This window comes from Mauremys mutica, chromosome 19 (genome assembly GCF_020497125.1).
Source record: "Mauremys mutica isolate MM-2020 ecotype Southern chromosome 19, ASM2049712v1, whole genome shotgun sequence".
NCBI classification, from domain to species: Eukaryota; Metazoa; Chordata; order Testudines; family Geoemydidae; genus Mauremys; species Mauremys mutica.
In genome coordinates, this window is record NC_059090.1 from 9,441,112 (window position 1) to 9,460,650 (window position 19,539).

At 37.7% G+C, this 19,539-nt stretch overlaps 1 protein-coding gene across 5 annotated transcripts in view; it reads left to right on the forward strand.

Moving 5' to 3' along the window:
- The window catches only part of RABEP1 (rabaptin, RAB GTPase binding effector protein 1), a 78,531-nt gene that overhangs the window by 17,076 nt on the left and 41,916 nt on the right, over positions 1–19,539 (forward strand). For all 5 annotated transcript variants that reach the window (XM_044993338.1, XM_044993335.1, XM_044993334.1 and 2 more), the window contains exons 2-4: positions 7,190–7,318; positions 11,883–12,086; positions 16,287–16,447. In XM_044993338.1, the coding sequence (XP_044849273.1) occupies positions 11,972–12,086; positions 16,287–16,447 (276 nt within the window). In that variant the 5' untranslated portion in view covers positions 7,190–7,318; positions 11,883–11,971. The remainder of the gene's footprint in view (positions 1–7,189; positions 7,319–11,882; positions 12,087–16,286; positions 16,448–19,539) is intronic.

Consider the following 19,539-nt stretch of genomic DNA (forward strand, 5'->3'; position numbering starts at 1 on the left):
AAAATCAAGTTTAACATGTCCACAGACAAAAGACATGGAATGTGTGCCCCCACTGATTTTACTGCTTGTTAAAGAGGGAAGCAATAAAAAGGAATTTACATGTATATTAGAAAAAGAAATACCAAAGATAAAATAGGTTAATTAATAATTAAAGGAGGTGAAACCCATGAATGCATTACTGAACTGCCTGTAAAAACAAAGGTGCTTTTGCAAGGAAAATAAAAGATAAAGAACTAGAAAATAATTAAGGCCCAATTCTGCAAAATTCTGTACATATGATTAATTTTATGCACGTGACCCATTGAACTCAATGGAACATTACTCACTTGCATTAAGTTAAACATCAATGTTTAAGTAGATGCCAATTAAATTGTAAAGTTTAGCTAAGTTTAACCGGAGTCCAGAGTGGCTAAAAGGATGGTATTATAAGATAGACAAAGATGCTTTTATCTGAATTAATTCCTTTTACACATGAAAAGTAAAATTCAGACCCTTTAAGTAGAGAAAAGCTTGAGAGATATTTTAGGTCTTAGCTTGTTTTTTTATTTAAATATATGGGGAGTATTAGTCAGAACATGAAGTGGGTTATCAGAACTGGGAGGAAAAAAATGAGTAGGATCTGTATCTGGGGCTAGATTGGAGCAGTTGAGGAGGAGATTTGAGGTCCAAAACAGCAAAAGAGGCTGGAGATGGAGGTTGGATGGAACAGGTGGGAATAAGCTAGAAATGAAGTGGCCAAAACACCCAAAAAGAAAGGGAAATAAAGTGGGGGGAGGAATGGTGAAAGGCTAGGACCAGAAATAGTTAAGTTGATTATTCTTTTCAAAATCTGCATAAACCACTTGACAAGTAAAATATGTTCTAAAATTATTTTACTAAAAATTTAAAATATGGTCAGTTGGACACCAAAGATATAAGAAAATAAAATGTGCCGTTTCAAGATACTTAATAGACAACAGGTTTAGTAATGCTAGAGGACATTTCAACTAACCATCAATGCTCATGACTAGAACCGAGAACTCTCCTTCATTTTGGGTCTCTTGCACACGTATGGGTTGCATTATAGCCACATTGCCACATAAAAAATGAAGATCTCATACGTTTTCTATGTTGTTGAATAACAATGTCAGCTACACAAAGCAGATAAAGGTGTTTTACTAAATGCACCTGTAAAGTGCCAATATACAGCATAAAATACAGTTTAAAATGTTTTAAGATTATGAAATCACTAGTAAAAACATTTATGTAGCATTCTGTACTGGTACTTTATAAATATTGCAACATTTTATTTATTAGTGTTAAAGTATACATTCATGCAGGATTAATTTATTTAAACTGTATTTGTTTAACCCTAGCCAATCCTCACGTTTTTCCATACTTCTCCCTTTACTGCCAAACTTTTTTCTGCTTCATCTCTGTCCCTCCCCAATACTCTTCCCATCTGTTTAACTACCTTTCCTCTTTCCCTTGGGTTATTCTCCCACCCTCTCACTTTTTTCTACTCAAAACCTTCCTGTAGTATAAATCCATACACAAGTAGAAAAGGAAAATTAAGAATGAATCAAGATTGTAACACTGTTGCAAAAAAAAGAAACTGTCTGGGATGTATTAGCAAGAGAGTTATAAGCAAGACACGAAGTAATTCTTCTGCTGTACTGCATGCTGATTAGGCCTCAGCTATAGTATTGTGTCCAGTTCTGGACACCACATTTCAGGAAAGATGTGGACAAATTGGAGAAAGTCCAATGAAGAGCAACAAAAACGATTAAAGGTCTAGAAAACATGACCTCTGAGGGAAGATTGAAAAAATTGGGTTCGTTTAGTCCAGATAAGAGAAGACCGAGGGAAGACATAAGTTTTCAATTTCATAAAACAGTTCAACTGTTCAAGTACAAGGAGGAAGGTAGAAAAAATGTTCTCATTAACCTCTGTGGCTAAGATGAGAAGCAGTGGACTTAAATTGCACCAAGTGCAGTTTACGTTGGACATTAGGAAAAACTTCTTCACTGTCAGGGGAGTTAAGCACTGGAATAAATTGCCTAGGGAGGTTGTGGAATCTCTGTCACTGGAGATATTTAAGAGCAGGTTAGACAAATACCCATCAGGGATGGTCTGGTCTACAACTTAGTCCTGCATTGAGTGCAGGAGATTGAACTAGAACACCTCTCGAGGTCCATTCCAGTCCTATGATTCTATGAATGGGGATAAATACAGTCTTTGAACACTTCTTTCTTTGTATCTTCTAGGAGGAAATGCATTTCACTGATTTCAGACTTATGAAAAGTTTATATATTACTTGTATAATACAGCCTGTTCCAATTTGACTTTTTGAACATGCAGTGCTTTGTTTTAATGTTAGCATTGTAGCATGACTGCTTGCAGGCATTACAGAAACACTCAAAATTCTGAGTGTTAAACAGTAGGCACATTTATCAATAGCATATAACTTTTTCTGTGTAGCATTGTTCATACAGAAGTGTCGGAGTGTTTAAGTGTTAGTCTCTATGTGCAGAAGGGCAAGTTGATCAAATTTCCAGGTGAAGGACAGCTGGATAACTTCCTGTGAGTAACCTGCACCTGTGTGATAAAGTAAGTTGTACTTCCAGAAGATTGCTAAGAAAAGTGGTATGTTTCTAAAAATCTCACTCTTTAAATATACTCTAATTACATACTCAGAATGTTACTACTGCAGAACTACTTTCTGTAACACTACCAACCCCATGTGTTCTGTTGCACAGCTGCAGGTTACATTTTCCTGGGTCTTAATTCACTTTGTATGCAATAATCTGCCCAGGAAATAAAATTCAGTTATTATAATGAAGAGCTCAACTATTTAAAAAAATTCCATTCTAAAAACAGAGATATCAACTGAAAAATCTGTGATACAAATATCTGTCCTCAAATAAAACTAGAAAAAGTAGCTAGACTAATGAACATACTCTAGTTATTTGTTCAGGTCCAGTAATTAAAATGCCTAATGTTTGTGATTGCATGTGTATCTGAGAGACCCCAGTAACTTTAATCAAGGTTCTCGCTTCCTTCCAGCGTTTTTGGCAGTTAACCTTGCTCTCAAAGATTCAATATAAGTTTTGTTTCCTGTGATTTGAACCATTTTAACTTCAGAGTAGGAATTGCTTGCGTCTTACTTGCTTTTCAGCAAGGACACTAGTGGATTTTGTAACTCATTCTAGAGATACATACATGGAATATTTTTTTACTTTTTTGGAGGATGCAGTGGGGTGTAAGTTTTAAAAATGTATAGACTTAAATGAAATTCCAGGAGCCTGTTTTCCAAAATATCTGCATGCAAGAATTGACTTTTCCAAACTTTTAAAGACCTCTGCTGACACCTTATGGCAGTGTTGGGCAGCCTGTGGCCCACGGGCCGTACCACCACTGCCTTATGGGAAAAGATTGCTCTTTATTTTTTTTGAGAGTTTCTCTTCTTGCTGCTAATTTCTTGCTTTCTGAGCCAAAATATCACACACTTATGTCACTCTCAGGCAAATGTGAAGTCACAGCAGATGAGTGTCTTGGTTTGGGGAATAAGCACGGGGGGGCTGGACATTATTTTCATTTTCTTCCCCTGTTTTTGTTATAGGGACATCAGCATGAAGACCCTCGGAAAATGACACACATGACATTGTCTATAAATAAAATATTTCTCAGATCTTTAAAAATATATTTATGATCCAGTTTTCATGGTTCAGCTATGGTTTTGTAGGTCTGAAATCTTGATGCCTCCCTCTACACTGAGAATATTGAGTGGAAAGTTTTGTGTTGTTAAATTGTAAATAGACGCAGTGTGCTCAAAAATAATCTTATTGATAATCGGCTTCCTGTCTTAGTTCTGGCGTGATTGCTATATATTTGCATAACTGGTAATTTTAGTATAGATAATATTTTAGCCCATTTGGGAAGTGTTCTATCAAACAGCTTTAGAGTGACAAGTCAATGAGAGAATTTTTTATTGTCCTTATGGTTTGTTTATATCACAAGTTTTATTCGTGTTGTATTAAGAGATTCTTATCTTCCAACAAGTGGTTCCTCCATGCACAAAGGATCCCTTCATTTAATTTTTAGTTTTCTCTCATAAATGAATCCCCCAAAAAATAAAGTGATTTTGTTTTTGCTGCCCAGTCTCTATATTCCCTCTAATTTGTTGAGTCTTTTCTAATGTTGGTATGTCCAGAACAGAATACAGTATTCTTAGGTATAGTCTCCTCAGTGTAGGGAGAGTCTACTACCTCCTGTTCATGACATGACATATGCAGTCCAAAATCACATAGTTATAAAATCATCAGCTTTATTGTATGTTGAATAAGGACTCTCTAGCCATCTCTTCAATAACATATCTGTTTGCAATGGATATTCTGGAATATGCTTTGCTTATAGATAAGAAATGGTTGACCAAAGAGACGATTTTTTTTTATTTCCTCTTTCAGTTTGACATGTCAAGTTAATTTAAAAATAGCCCTTAAAATAGAGTGGGGTAACTTATTCTTTTTGATAAATTAGACTTCCCCATTCTAATCTGTGCTCACAGCAGTGTGGGTTCTGCTGCTTCAGAAGAATTTCATACCAATGCTATTATAAAATTTTGTATGTTCTGTGCCTTGTTCTGATCTCTTGTTTGTAACAGGAGATCCTGTTTCAGTCAGGCGGAGTTCTGCAAGGGCTACCAATCCATCAGGTTTTGTTTACTATTTACTTCATCAGGGTTATTAAACACTGAAGATTGGATTTCTGTGTGTGGAAACGGGAGCTCAGCAGGAATGACATACATCATCTTTTCCATTTGAAAAATTGTCTGAGAAATAGAAGTATGAGTTGTATATAAATAGATAGATTTTAAAGTGAACATTCAATTGAGCTAAGGACCAGATGCAATTTGCACCTGTAACTGTTGAATTACAGATTCAAGTTACATGCCAAGGAGCCTGATCCAAAGCACATTGATATCTGTTCGATTCTTGCCATTAATTTAATTGGATTTCAGATCTGGGCCAATCAGAATAATTTTACGCGTAGTCAGTCAGATATATAGCTACTCAAATTTGGGCTCAGAGTTTAATTATGGATGCAAATAGCATCCACAGAAGGAAAACCACCCTTCTTAAAACTTACTTCTCTGTGTGATAGCATCATAATAGAAATGCTATAGTTGTGATAGAGGTTTAGAAAATAAATGCCATCTCAGTTTTCAGTATTTTTCTATACAACTACCTTTTGGGTTGAAATTTCATAGGCTCTTTCTTAACCTAGGAGTGGCTTACTTGTGTATAATAGATTTCCCCATGCTAATCTGTGTTCACAGCAGTGTGGGTTCTGCTGCCTTAGAGATTTAGTAGTTATTGGAATTAGATAGACAAACATTACACAATTTTTGTCTAACTTAATTTCCCTCTGCTACCTGTATTAGATTAGAGGCATAGTCAAAGAACATATTTTTTCAGTTAAATATTTTAGTTTTATGTTATACCCTGAAGTCTACAAACATGTATTCTTACTTCTAAAGAATCCCTCTATTCATATCTTTCTTAGGTCTAGGTAACCAAAAATTAATCTCTTCCTAGGTGGCCAAAAATTAACAGAAATGAGCATTATCCTTGAATTCACAAAATTTCAATGGCAAATTGATCATTGTTTCCTCTCTGGCTTTTTACCACTACCTAGTTCTCATTACACCTCCTGTGCTGCTTAAAGATACTTGATGTTGCAGAGAGTAGTGCATCTTATTGTATAATGTGCTATTTTTAACACTTTTTTCTTTTTGGTGGAGAGTATGTTAGTGTCTGTGTGACATGTAAGCAATTTTAATATATTAGGTAGGGTATCGATTTAACTAGCTTGTGCTATGAAGAGGCTATTATTTCAAGCAGTGACTCAGATTGTCTACATGGTGGAAGCGAAACGTCTTTGTAAAATGCTGTTGTAGAATTGAAAGAGAAATACTTAACAGAACTTCATTTGCTTGGTGGAATTAGGGTGAGAAGTATTTAGCATGTCTGTGGGTTTTATAATTTTTTTTTGCTGTTTTCTATTTGAGTTTTTAAAGACTGACCTAAAGTGTGTAATATGAAACCTTCTGTTTCTTAAGGTGTCACCATACTTCCTGGGAAACTAATGAAGTTTATATCTTGCCTCATGACCAGTACCCGGGAGGCAATTATAGCAAAAATTCTTGCTTTATAGCAACATATGGTACTTTTTGTTGAGATTCTGAATTCTCTATCACAGAGGTTCTTTTTTTCTTTGTGCATTGTATTTTTATAGAGTGTTTTGGTATTTTGTGGACCACCTCCCCTACTATTTCTAATAATGACACCCTTAAGGCAACTATAGTAATTGCTTGCATGGAATTTTTTTTTTTTTTTTAGAAAGTACTTAATGTATTTTTAGCTGTCTTAAGGCAGTTGAGCAGCTTGAAATAAGGAGAAATTGCCACATGAGTGGTCATTTCTCTGCATACCATTTAATAAATGCTCTGAGGATCACCAGTAGTCCATGGACTAGAGTTTGACAAACTCTGCTCTAGCAGGGAGGAAGCAGTGGAGACAGGGAAGAGTATGACATGGTTGAGGGATAGGTTTCACCTTTTCATTTAGTACCTGATTTACGTAACTGTTGTATACAGGCTACAGTTTTCCTTCACTAGTTACTAAACCCGTAGCCAGTAACCTGTTGTTTTAATTTTAACCCCTGATATGTAATAAGTGCTTTGTGACTTCATACACAGGAGTGAGGGTGTGTGTGTACAGGGAGAAAGTAAGAATGCAACCAGATTCCCTAATAATGTCAGAATAAAATCCCTGGTGGTCATACAATTACTAAACATAGTTCTTGTAACTTGTCCCTTCCTTGTATGTGGTGAATTCTCCTTTCAAGAAGGATTCAGTATGACTCAGGAGTCAACCCTAAGAGTTATTCCTAGCTGCAGTTGATGTATGCCAGAACTCAGTGTTGTAATGACTAGAACTGCTGACACTTGCTGGTTTAAAAACAAAACAAACAAAAAAACCAAAACTCTGACCAGCCATAGTGGTTTGTCATAGGATAACAACACTTGAGCTAATGAGTGAAAAATATTTTAAAATCATAAACCCTAAATCTTAAGGTTGCAATATGTGATTGTGTGGGATTCCTTAACTGTTAGTGACATACCTTACTTTTTTTGTTTTTGTTCTAGCTGCTCTTCTGCAACGGCTAGCAGAATTGGAAAAAGTCAATGCAGAATTTCTGCGTACAAACCAGCAGCTTGAGCAAGAATTTAATCAAAAGAGGGCAAAATTTAAAGAGTTATACTTGGCTAAGGAAGGTAAGTTCTAGGTTCTCTGAATTATTTTAAAGCCTATTTTTATGCTAAACCTTGAATAATCCCTGGTTAGAGAACAATCTTGGTAGTGCTAACCTTTTTTTAAAGAAATAGGGTTTAAAGCAAAGGTTTTCTTGCGTTGGCAGTCGGTTGGTGGGATATCCTGGTTGACAGGTGGTAAGACACTGTTAAAGTCTCTTATTAGCCAACAGAAAATGTGAGTTTTCCTGCCAAACTTTTTTTAAAGGCCAATATAAAGATGCAAAGAGAAAAACCCTAACAGTTATCTGGTTACATAATTAGAGTTTCAGAATGTATCAGCCACCTTTCTTTGTAATCTAATTTATGAAGATGTTGTTTTCTGTAATTATCACACAACAGTTCTCCTTCTATGTAGAAATCTTGAAATTGAGAGTTAACGTAAGGTGAAAAAAGAAAAATTTAATTTGTTTGACTTTAAAGTATATACCCATACTGATATGAGTCAGCAAATCATCTTGAAATGCACATAAAATTCCACAGTATCCTGCTTTTTAAAATAATGTGGGAGTTCTCAAACTCTCATAGCATAGACCACACTGTGATAGCATCTGCTGGACACCACCCCCCTCCAATTCACAATTGTGTAATATCCTTGGGGCAATTACAGTAATTGCTTATATGGAAAAGGAATCTTAGGAAATTGTTTGATTAATTTTAAACTTCTGCTGATGGCTCTGGTCGTTGCCATTATTCTGTTTTTACAGCAATGACACTAGTGGGGACAGGCTGGTTCCTTCTTGTTTCCAGCTATTTTTATAGTCATTTAGGCTCTTGACTACAGTAGAAGCAGTAGCTGGAAGCAAGGAGGTGGTGCCAAGCACCATGTGACCTGCCAGCTTTCCACTGACCACCATTAAATGCTTCTCAGACAACAGTTTGGAAACCACTGAGTTAATATAAACCTACTGAAGTAAAAGTGTTTTCATCCTCTTTGACCAGTAACTAACAGGGACACTTAGAGAGACATTTTCCGTGTGCTCTGTCAGTTGTGGTCAGCTTATTACATGGTATGTAATTGTGTTTTATATCTTGACTGATTGATCAGTCTGATTAATTGTAATGTAAGCAGCCAAACTTACATAGCTTAAATTTGACAGCTAAAAGTATTTATTTTTAATAACACTGAGGAAAATGCGAACCCCACTAGCTCATGTACCTGCTGTAGAAGAATGGAGAAAAGCAGCTATCTTCTATTTAAGTGCAGGGTTGATTTACTGACTCCTTTTAATCCTAACCGCTTTCTTGTCCTAAAAATATAAAAGAAAGTAAAGCCAAGAAAGATTTCATTAAAACTACAGCTTGCTTATTTTTCCGCTCTCATACGCGTGTACAGCTGACATATTGAAGACTAGAGCATAGAGTGTTTTTCTAGCTATTGGTACAAGGGAAATGAAAATGTAAAGACAAGACACTGCTGGACTGTGGTCAGCAACAGCAACCTCCCTCCCCAAACTAAATCACTTTTCCTCTTGACATTTTCTTCACTGAGGTGCACAGACACCAACGTGAAAGGCGTGCTATTGAAAACCCTAACATAAGTACTTTGCCTTTTCAAGGCACTTTCCCTGCCTTGAAGAATTGTGGGTAGAATATCCCTTCTGTTGTGTTTGTGCATTGCCTTGGATAAAGAACCCTGACCTTGAGTTGGCCTTTAATACAAATATTAAAGAATATTAAAGAATAAAAATCTTAAAGCTTTTTACAAGGCTTAACTGATGACTGTTAGTAACATCCCTTTGAAGTAGACAACTACTCCCACCACCATTTTATGGATAGGGAAATTGAGGCAGAGAGATTAAACTATTATTTGAGGTCACACAGGCAGTATGTAGTAGAGTCAGAAACAGAATACAGATCGACTAGTTCCCAGTCCTGTATTGCAACTTCCTGCCAGGTGACTGGCTTCTTTACAATGTCCATTTTGGTAATTAGGCCATAGTGGTGGTGGTGTGGGTGGTGGTGTGGGCAAACAAATATCAAAGCATAGTAACAGCAATTACCCCTAATGGACTTGTTTTCAGTAGAAAATTAGTGTGTTACAACATAACCTTGAGAAGTCATTTTAACTAACATGATATTAAAAACCATAAGTCAGCGTAGGTGGGGACACATCTTATTTAACATGTCAGCTGGTTGTGGGTAAAACTCTTCTGGAACCATAAGCATCTTCTGTGGGCTCTAATACTTTGGTCTAATTTCAGTTGTTGCGTTTTGTGTATAGGTGCCGGCTGGTGGTGGTGATGGCCTGTGATATACAGGAGGTCAGACTAAATGATCTCATTGTCTCGTCTGACCTTAAACTCTATGAATGTGACTCGGTGTCCCTCTCTACACTGACTGCAAAGTCGCGTTTAACATCACATTAGTTAACGTGACTCCTTAAGGCTGTATTGTCACGTTCAGTGAACACCAGCCCAAAGTGTGAACGGATATTTAACTTGTTTTATTAGCTTATCATCATTGGGGTGTCTCTTGAGGAAAATATTTCTGCAGCAGACTACAATGATGTATGCATTACATTTAAGAATACAAAATGTGCACTTAAAAAAAGCACACTAAAAATATTTTTATGTGAAACACCTTAGTCTGGTCTACCTAGTTCCATGAGACATTTCAATAAAGCATGCAAGGTCAGGAATTTAGTAATGTAAAGAGTTTTTGTTTAAATAGAGCAGGGGTTGAGACTAGAGTATTATGAGGTGTGAAAGGAAAAAGAGATTGATTTGAAAGCAGTAGAACTATAAACATAAAGCTGATAAACTAAATATTGCTATAAAAGCTGGAAATAACTACACAAACGTTATTGGGGAAAGGAAGTCGTCATAATAGTAATAGTCAAGGTGCCTTGTACTTTGCAGAACACAGGATGCATTTTGTGGCAAAATCCTTGGATTCTGTGGCAGTTTGGTATAGCAGGCTTCTGCAACAGTTTCCTTTAAATAAAAATGGAGGTTTTTATGAATTAAGTATGAAAACAAATAATATCAGCAAGTAGTCCTCTGTGTCTGTTTAGTTCATTTTATACTTTTTTTTTTTTTTTAACATCCGCAGTTTTCAATACGCCAGATTTTTTTTTGTACTGACAACACCTCAACTGCATCAGCAGTGGGAAGGGGAAATGTCAGTTCTACAGTTGGGCAGGGTGAGCCTTTTTGCACTAGAGAAGCACGGGAAACAGTTTGGTATTGTGGGATCAGTACACTAGCTACATGCTTCTGCTCAAATTATCATAGGTGAAATAGTTAATGCGTGACATATAAATTCTTATCTTTAGGATTTAAACTTAATCCTCCAGTGAGATGAATGGCATAGCTTACATCTTGCAGAGCTATTGTTTCAGGTTGTCTGCAGACTCTGGAAGATAATATGTAATTTGTTTTATGCTCTGTTATATTTGTAAGGGCGAGGAATGTGTTTTTAATGAAAGCTTAGATTCTTAGCACAGTTGTGATAAAGGGTCAGTTTTTCTGCAGATTGCAAGATTGTAGCATAATTGGGGTTCGGGTAATAATATTTTGCAATTCTGTAGTGCCCGTAATAAGGGGATCACAAAGTGCTGTACAGAGTGTAAGCATCTCCTAAGGCTCCCATGAGGCAATAAGGTAGTGTCCCTGTTTTACAGATAACTTCTGTATTTCAGTTTATGTAAGTGACATATCCAAGGTTACAAAGCAAAACCAAGCAATCTTCCTGACTTCAGTCCTATCCTCTGACTTCCAGATCATGCTCATTCCCAGTATGTATACTTCCTAGCAAGTATTCCCAGTATGTGAGTTACATGACAGTGAAGTAGTTAAATTAGCTAAATTGGCATATTGATTGATAAGTGGTATTTACAGTGTCTGCTTTGTAGTAGTGTCTTCAGTCTCTACACTGCATGAATGAGAAACAAATAAAAAAGGAACTTGATGAGTAGAGAAACCTGGAATGTTACTTAAAGATTTTCTTTAACTATCATGGATAAAGTTTTAAATTTCAGACTCACTCTTGTTTTCCTTTACTAAAACACCAATTTCTGTTGTAGCAGATAGAGCTGCACTTCAAACTGAATTTGTTAACTAAATTAAATGGAAGCGGAGGGCAACAAAAATGATTAGGGGGCTGGAGCACATGACTTATGAGGAGAGGCTGAGGAGATTGTTTAGTCTGCGGAAGAGAAGAATGAGGGGGGATTTGATAGCTGCTTTCAGCTACCTTAAAGGGGGTTCCAAAGAGGATGGATCTAGACTGTTCTCAGTGGTAGCAGATGACAGAACAAGGAGCAGTGGTCTCAAGTTGCAGTGGGGGAGGTTTAGGTTGGATATTAGGAAAAACTTTTTCACTAGGCGTGTGGTGAAGCACTGGAATGGGTTACCTAGGGAGGTGGTGGAATCTCCTTCCTTAGAGGTTTTTAAGGTCAGGCTTGACAAAGCCCTGGCTGGGATGATTTAGTCGGGTCCTGCTTTGAGCAGGGGGTTGGATTAGATGCCTCCTGAGGTCCCTTCCAATCCTGATATTCTGTGATTCTATGAACACTTGATTTCAGAGGACCTGAAAAGGCAAAATGCAATACTGCAAGCAGCACAAGATGATCTAGGACATCTGCGGACACAACTGTTGGAAGCCCAGGCTGAAATGGAGAACATCAAAGCCATAGCTACAGTATCTGAGAATACGAAGCAGGAAGCTATTGATGAGGTGAAGAGGCAGTGGCAAGAAGAAGTCGCTTCACTCCAAGCAATTATGAAAGGTAAGGCCAGAGGATGCTAGCTAACTACTTCAGTTACAGCAAGGCAAAGTACCATATTTAATAGGTGATGTTATTGTTCTTGATGCTGTACAGCAGTGGTTCTCAGCCAGGGGTACACATACCCCTAGGGGTAGGCAGACATCTTCCAGGGTTTACTCAACTCATCTAGATCAGTGTTTCTCAACCTGGAGGTTGCCGGATGGGTTTAGGGGGGTCACAAGCAAGGCAGTTGCCTGGGGCCACATGCCACAGGAGGCCCTTCAAAGCTAAGTGACATGCTTCAGCCCCGAGCAGTAGGGCTTGGGCTTCAGACAAGGCTCACAAGCGAAACAAAGGCTCAGGTATCGCACTGAAATATAAGTACCGTATATTCCAATTGATTTATTTTATAGTTCTATGGTAAAAATGAGAAAGTAAGCATTTTTCAGTAGTAGTGTGCTGTGATATTTTTGTATTTTTATGTCTGATTTTTGTAATCAGGTAGTTTTTAAGTGAGATGAAACTTGGGGCATGCAAGACAAATCAGACTCCTGAGAGGGAGAACAGTAGTCTGGAAAGGCTGAGAACCACTGCTCTACAGAATGTGCAGTTTGTGCTGTGGAAGTTTGTCAAGGTTTCTTTCCCCACTTTGAACTTTAGAGTACAAATGTGGGGACCTGCATGAACACTTCTAAGCTTAATTACTAGCTTAGATCTGGTAACACTGCCACCAGCCAGAAATCAGTGTCTGGCACACTTTCTGTCCCCCCAAAACCTTCCCTGGGGAACACAGATCCAAACCCCTTGGATCTTAAAACAAGGAGAAATTAACCATCCCCCCTCACCAATCCCTGGTGAGTTCAGACCCAATCCCCTTGGATCTTAAAACAAGGAGAAATCAATCAGGTTCTTAAAAAAGAAAGCTTTTAATTAAAGGAAGAAAAGGTAAAAATTATCTCTGTAAAATCAGGATGGAAAATGCTTTACAGGGTACTTAGATTCATATAGCCCAGAGGAAACCCCCTCTAGCCTCAGGTTCAAAGTTACAGCAAACAGAGGTAAAAATCCTTCCAGCAAAAAGAAACATTTACAGGTTGAGAAAACAAAAATAAGACTAACATGCCTTGTCTGGCTAGTTACTTACAAGTTTTAAACATGAAAGACTGATTCAGAAAGATTTGGAGAGCCTGGATTGATGTCTGGTCCCTCTCAGTCCTGAGAACGAACAACCCCCAAAACAAAGAGCACAAACAAAGACTTCCCTCCACCAAGATTTGAAAGTATCTTGTCCCCTTATTGGTCCTCTAGTCAGGTGTCAGCCAGGTTTACTGAGCTTCTTAACCCTTTACAGGTAAAAGAGACATTAACCCTTAACTATCTGTTTGACAAAGTTACATTAAGCAGAATGGTGATTTCAGTCTTCAGCTGACCAATTCCAAGTCTTGCAATATGTACTGGGAAATTCTTAGCTTGTATGAACCATTCTTCAGGTACTGAGAATATAGCCATTCCTCCTTCACAAAGACAAGTAATGGTATATGTGACCTGGTTAGTTTGACAGCAGCTTCAGGATGACTTGTTTCTCTGCTTTGGCATGCAAAATTGTCTTCGCCAAACATTTAAATGTCCCTTCATTGCCAACACATTGGCTCTTGACATATCTTGTGGCTAAATATGTCATCATACTTTCTTTTTTCTCCTGCAACAATACAGAATATTTCATATAGATCACATTCTAGCATGCCGCACACTGAATTACTCTTGATACAAACTACCTGTAAGGAGGAACATGCAGACAGTAATTTAGGACATAACCGCTATTGTGATTATTATTTTTGCTAGGAGTACACAAAGTGATCACAGTAGTCTGAGTCTCACCTGCTGGGTGTATGTATTGCAGAAACCTGCCTCGTTACATATTTACTCTAGAGGATACAGCTTTTCATGTATTTTGGTGTGGCAGGTGGGGCTGCTCTGCAGCGCCTCCTTGTGGGATCAGTCTGGTGCATTAGGCATTCACTGCTTTAGTCTGAACGTTTTGGCTGCCTGCCGAGACCAGGAAACCCATGCAGTAAGCTTGACATCAGTCTTTCAACAGTGAAATGACAACTCAGGATTCGGCTGTCTGTGCCTCTTAATTAAAGAAAGAAAACCTCACATGCAGGCACTTTGTTGTAGCACTTGAAGGCAAGGCTCTGACCTACTGGGTTAATATTGAGAAGGCCTTCCAATCTTCCCCAGTTCTGCCACTGACGACAAGTGGGCAAGCCTTCTTAACTGGACTGCTGGCTCTTGATTGATCAGTATTTCCTGCAGGCCTGTGGAGGAATGTCTTGTTGGTAGCATAGTCTGAGTGGATTTTCCTTGAGCAGAGAATGTCGGGGCTCTGATGCCTGCTGTAGGGAGTAGAGAGGATCTGATACTCTGTCACAGTTGGCAAGTAAACATAATTTGGCTTGTTAATACACAAATATCAGAACTAGACCAGTTGTTCTCAACCAGGAGTACAGGTACTCCTGAAGGTACGCAGAGGTGTTCCAGGGGTACTCAACTCATCTAGATCAGTATTTCTAAACCTGGGGGTTGCAACAGGTTTAGGCAGGTTGCAAATGCAGGACCGGTGTTAGGGGGTAGCAAGCAGGGTAGTTGCCTGGAGCCCCACGCCACAAGGGGCTCTGCAAAGCTAAGTTACGTGTTTCAACCCCAGCTCAGGGTTTAGACAAGGCTCACAAATGAAACACAGGCTCAAGTGTCAAACTGTATTTTTAGTTCTGATTTTGTAAGTTTTCAAGTGAGGTGAAACTTGAGGTACTCAAGACAGATCAGACTCTTGAAAGGGGTACAATAGTCTGGAAAGGTTGAGAACCACTGAACTAGACTACTATAGAAGACCCTGGAGTCCCCAACCAAGATCAAGGCTCCATTGTGTTAAGTGCCATACATACAAGTATTACCTGCCTTGAATAATTTACAGTCTAAATAGATAAGCAGAGTTACCTGAGAAGGTTTCGTCCTTTCTGTGTTTTGGGGATGTGGAAGTTCGTTTTTTGTTGTTCCTTTTTTTTAAGGGGATTTTGGTTATTTGCATAGTGTTTAGATTGCTGTGGGTAGATTTTGTAAATCAAAATAGAAATAGCATATTTGAGCAACGTGACTCTTGGCATGAATATAGGAGGTTATTTAAATTAATGATGTTAATCTAGACTAAATTTTAGTTCCCTTGGATCTGTTGAGTTATTGGTAGCTTTCTTGGCAAGGTGCAGTTCATTGCAGTTGTGGTTAGTTCTTTGTTCAATGTGATCAGCTAAAAGGTATGACAGGTCTCCACTGCAATCTACAGAAGCCTATAGCATATCATAGTGCACACTAAATACTACCGTTGCTGTCTTGGATTGCCTGTGCCGAGTTTATAGGCCCTTAAATAGTTATTTTTAAATAGATATATCTTGTAAAAATTTTCTTTACATAATTTCGTTTAGAAGATCATTGTCTGACTTTTTTTTTTCTCAGAATAGAGATCCTTTAAAAATGTGGACCGTTTACTTGTTTTATTTAAAAACAAAAACAAAATCCTGAATTCTATATTAAATTTTAGGATGATAGAAAGTTGCCTGTAGACCTGTTTAAGTAGTGGTAAAAATTCTGTAGTTTTACTGATTTTTCACTAGCAGAATGCTGCATGATCTGCAAAGGTTCAGAAGTTCTGTTGAATCATGTTTTTGTGTCCCTGTAACTGTTTCTGGGAATGGAATCTAACACACTCTGAGGACAAGGTCAAGTCTATAACATGTGACATATCTCAAGATACATGTACGAGATGTAGCTTATTTCTAGATCTCCCTGCTCTTCGTGAGGTTGCAGTACTGCAAAGACAGTGTACTCAGCCTCTGGAGGGAAAGGGAATCATTTGAATCACTTCATAGAGATGCTCTTGGCCAATAAGAATATTTTACTATTCCTATAAGTGGAGTTTCAGACAGTCCTCAGCCAGAAGAGCTGTATCTATTATACAGGGCTCTGGGGAACAGGAAGAAGACAAAACATGAAAAAGATACAGCCTTGAGTGTCACATAGAATTGAAAGGATTGTACAATGCAAACAGCAAGCTTTGCACAAACATTCTGTATGTAAGATTGAGACTTTCTTTGGAACTGCATAATTTGTAGTCTTACACTTTATAACTTACCTGATAATGAAAGTTTCTCTGACATTGCTTTATAGAAACTGTTCGTGACTATGAGCTCCAGTTTCATCACAGGCTGGAGCAAGAGCGAGCTCAGTGGGGCCAATACCGGGAAAATGTTGAAAGGGAAATAGCAGAGTTGAGAAGGCGGCTATCTGAAGGTCAAGAAGAGGAAAATCTAGAAAATGAAATGAAAAAGGTATGCCGAAATAAAGCTCTAAATGTAAAGTGAGGTGATATACATCTGTTAATGAGAACGTTTCTACTCTTTCAGAGTAATTAGAGCAGTAAGGTCTATTCCTGCAAACCCTTATTTATTTGTTCCCATTGAAGTCAATAAAACCTGATTCTGCAGTTGTACATGCAAAGTATTACTATTTTATTCTCAACCCTGAACTTGTAACTAGGACTATTGGAAATCTTTTGGGGGAATTTTAAGATTTGGGGGAGCCCTTGCATTAGATTCTGTGGAAATCTTCACAAAAAACTGTCAGATAAGTAAACTAGGAACTGTTTTCATTTTTAAAAAAAATATTGTTTCAGATAATAGATTTAGTCTTTGTCATATATCAATGATTTGGAATCTTAAAATATATTATATAAACCTCTGCTGGAGATGACCAAAGGTGCCAGACTTCAAGGCATCTTTTAAAGACTAGATTAATCTTGCTTTAAATAGCACTGCCTATCATCATAGTGACTCTTTTTTCTAAATCAAATACAAGATAAGATTTGCATAACAGGAAACCTGCCACTTTATCCTTAGTCTGAATGCCTGTGAGAGTCAGATTGTAATATTTTTCCTCCTTTGATAGCAGTTTTATGTTTAAAGCAAGCAGAGATGAGGAAAAATGGCATCTTTGCCCTCTTGTTGCTATATTATGGCGAGAGATTGGCACTGTAAATGATAGAGTGGATTTTGAGCTCTGAAATTTTCTGAAGCCTAAAAATTGCCCATGCTAGTCATTAGAATCTCACTGGTTTTGGTTGAACGCTTTTTTTTTCTTTTTTCTTTTCTTCCTGTAATCACTATGGCTGCCTTAAATGTGAACACTTCTGTTTTTGTTTTGAATAACAGGTCCTGAGTGTAAAACATCCTGTTTTGTCTAAATTCTCTCTGTTTAAAAAAAAAACAAAAAACAAAAAACAAAAACTTTGTAATTTAAGATGTCAGGCATCAGGATTGGTTAGATAAGAACCGTGAGCTTTTAGCAAATTAATGAAAATTTTAGTTGAAACAATCCTTTAGAAGGAAGCCATCTGAATCACAAATGAGTCTAGGATTTCCATAAAAGTAAAATTCAATAAGGAATTGAATAAATGTGGGCTGACAGAGCTGACCTGTTTATCTGCATGTCATTCAAAAATGGGGGGAAAAAATAGAAACTAGCTGGTCTGCTTGGGTTTTTTGGTTTGATTGCTGCTGAGCTGAAGCTGTAGTTAACTGCTACTTAATAGCTTCTTTAGTATTATACATTTATTATGGTAGTACCCAAAGTCCCCAGGCAGGATTGGACTGCCTGTGTGCTGAGTGCTGAACAAACCAAATAAGGAGACAGTCCCTGCCCTGCAGAGCTTACAGTTGAAAAGATGTAGTTCCACAGCTTGTTGCACAAGTAAATTAACAAATTGCCATAAACGCCAATGTTCTCAACAAAATTCCCTTAAAAATACAAAGAGGGCGATCCAACCAATTGTTCATAGTGCCAAAAACCTTTCGCTCTGCTACATTTATGCTTTGTATTAACAGAGTTTGAGCTTGCAGTTTACTCAGGTTGTTGCACAGCAACTAACCTAAACTAGGAATTGGCCTCAGTACCAGCCAGTTCCTATCCAGAGCTCCTAGGATAGTAAGTAAATATTGCAGCATTTGTAAACTCAGCTTTGTAAAAAAAGAAAATAAACATGAACAATTATCCTAAAATGGAAACTCTGAGTATCTTGGGGAACCTTTAAAAAAGATCTCCAAACTCAAATCAAAGGAGGGAAAACTTGTATTTTTTTTTTAAAAAGGAAAAGCTGGTAAATGAGCCCAATGACATAGTTTAAGCAGGGTGTTTTAGCTGCACTTTTAAGGCATGAGCTTTTCCTGGACAAGAGAGAACTTTTTGTTCCTCATCATAGAAGTTTCAGATTTTTTACTGGAGGTTTAATTAATGCTTAAAACAAAAATAAGGTGAAATGGACTCTTTTTAGGAAAAAGAAGGAAATGGCTGGCCTGCAAAGAGAGAATGGTGAATCACATGTGAATGAAAGAACTGAACGTTCATTCAACTCCAGCATAAGGCCTATAACCCCCAAAGGAGGCACCCTTAATCTCCTTTGTTGCTTTGGCTCAGATATTTGATACTTTACGTGTCTGGCTCCATTTTCAAAATAACACTTTATCTTCCATCTTGCAGAGGAGCTGGAGTAGGGTTTGTTCGTCCACTGAGTTCATAAGTTCCATTCTCAGGACAGACGTCTTTAAAAATGAAAAGCCTAGACTTCTCAGCATTATTCTTCAGATTTCCCTGAAAAGTGGCCCCCTCATCCTTCCGAAACAGGTTCTTTTCATCTTGCAACCAACAAAATATAATAATCCTGCCAGGATTGTAAATAGGCCCAGCCCCAGCATAAGATACAGAATAGCCATAATATTAAAGACGGAAACAAAAACAGGAAGTTCAAAATAAGTATAACATCGTCCAGCTTACACTGTAGTGGGTGGGGAAATGGACAGTGAAGTGGTGAAAGGACAATGGCATATTTGTCAGCCAGAATTTAAATTGTTTGGCTCTCTTGTTTGTTGTATCACAGTTGAATCTTGCTGCTTAATTTGACTATAAAAATAATGAAAACAAGTGAATCCATGAAACGTACTGTAAGCATGTGTTTACTAACTATCCTTGGTGGCAGTGTGGTCATTATTTTTTCCCTAGATGGTAAAAACAGAATGTGCAAACAACTGAAAGCTTAGTGAATATTTTTTAAGTTTTCTATGTGTTGTGGACTTGGCTTCGTGTGTAATTAATTTTAAGGTTTCTTCTAGAGAGGCAGTTTCTTCTTCATGCTGAGGTCCACAGATCCATTACAATACGTGCTTTGGCCTACTTGCAGCTTGTGAGTAAAATCACATCTGTCATTCACTGCCAGCCTTGCTGCCTGAAGTTCTTTCCTTCCAGTTTTTTCTGCCTCCCCTGCAGCAGGTGGCTCCACCATAACTCCCAGCTGTAGAGTTTTCTGAGGGACGTTCCAAACTTTATTTTAAATTTTAGATGAATAACTTGGCTTGTTAGTGTGATTGGGTTG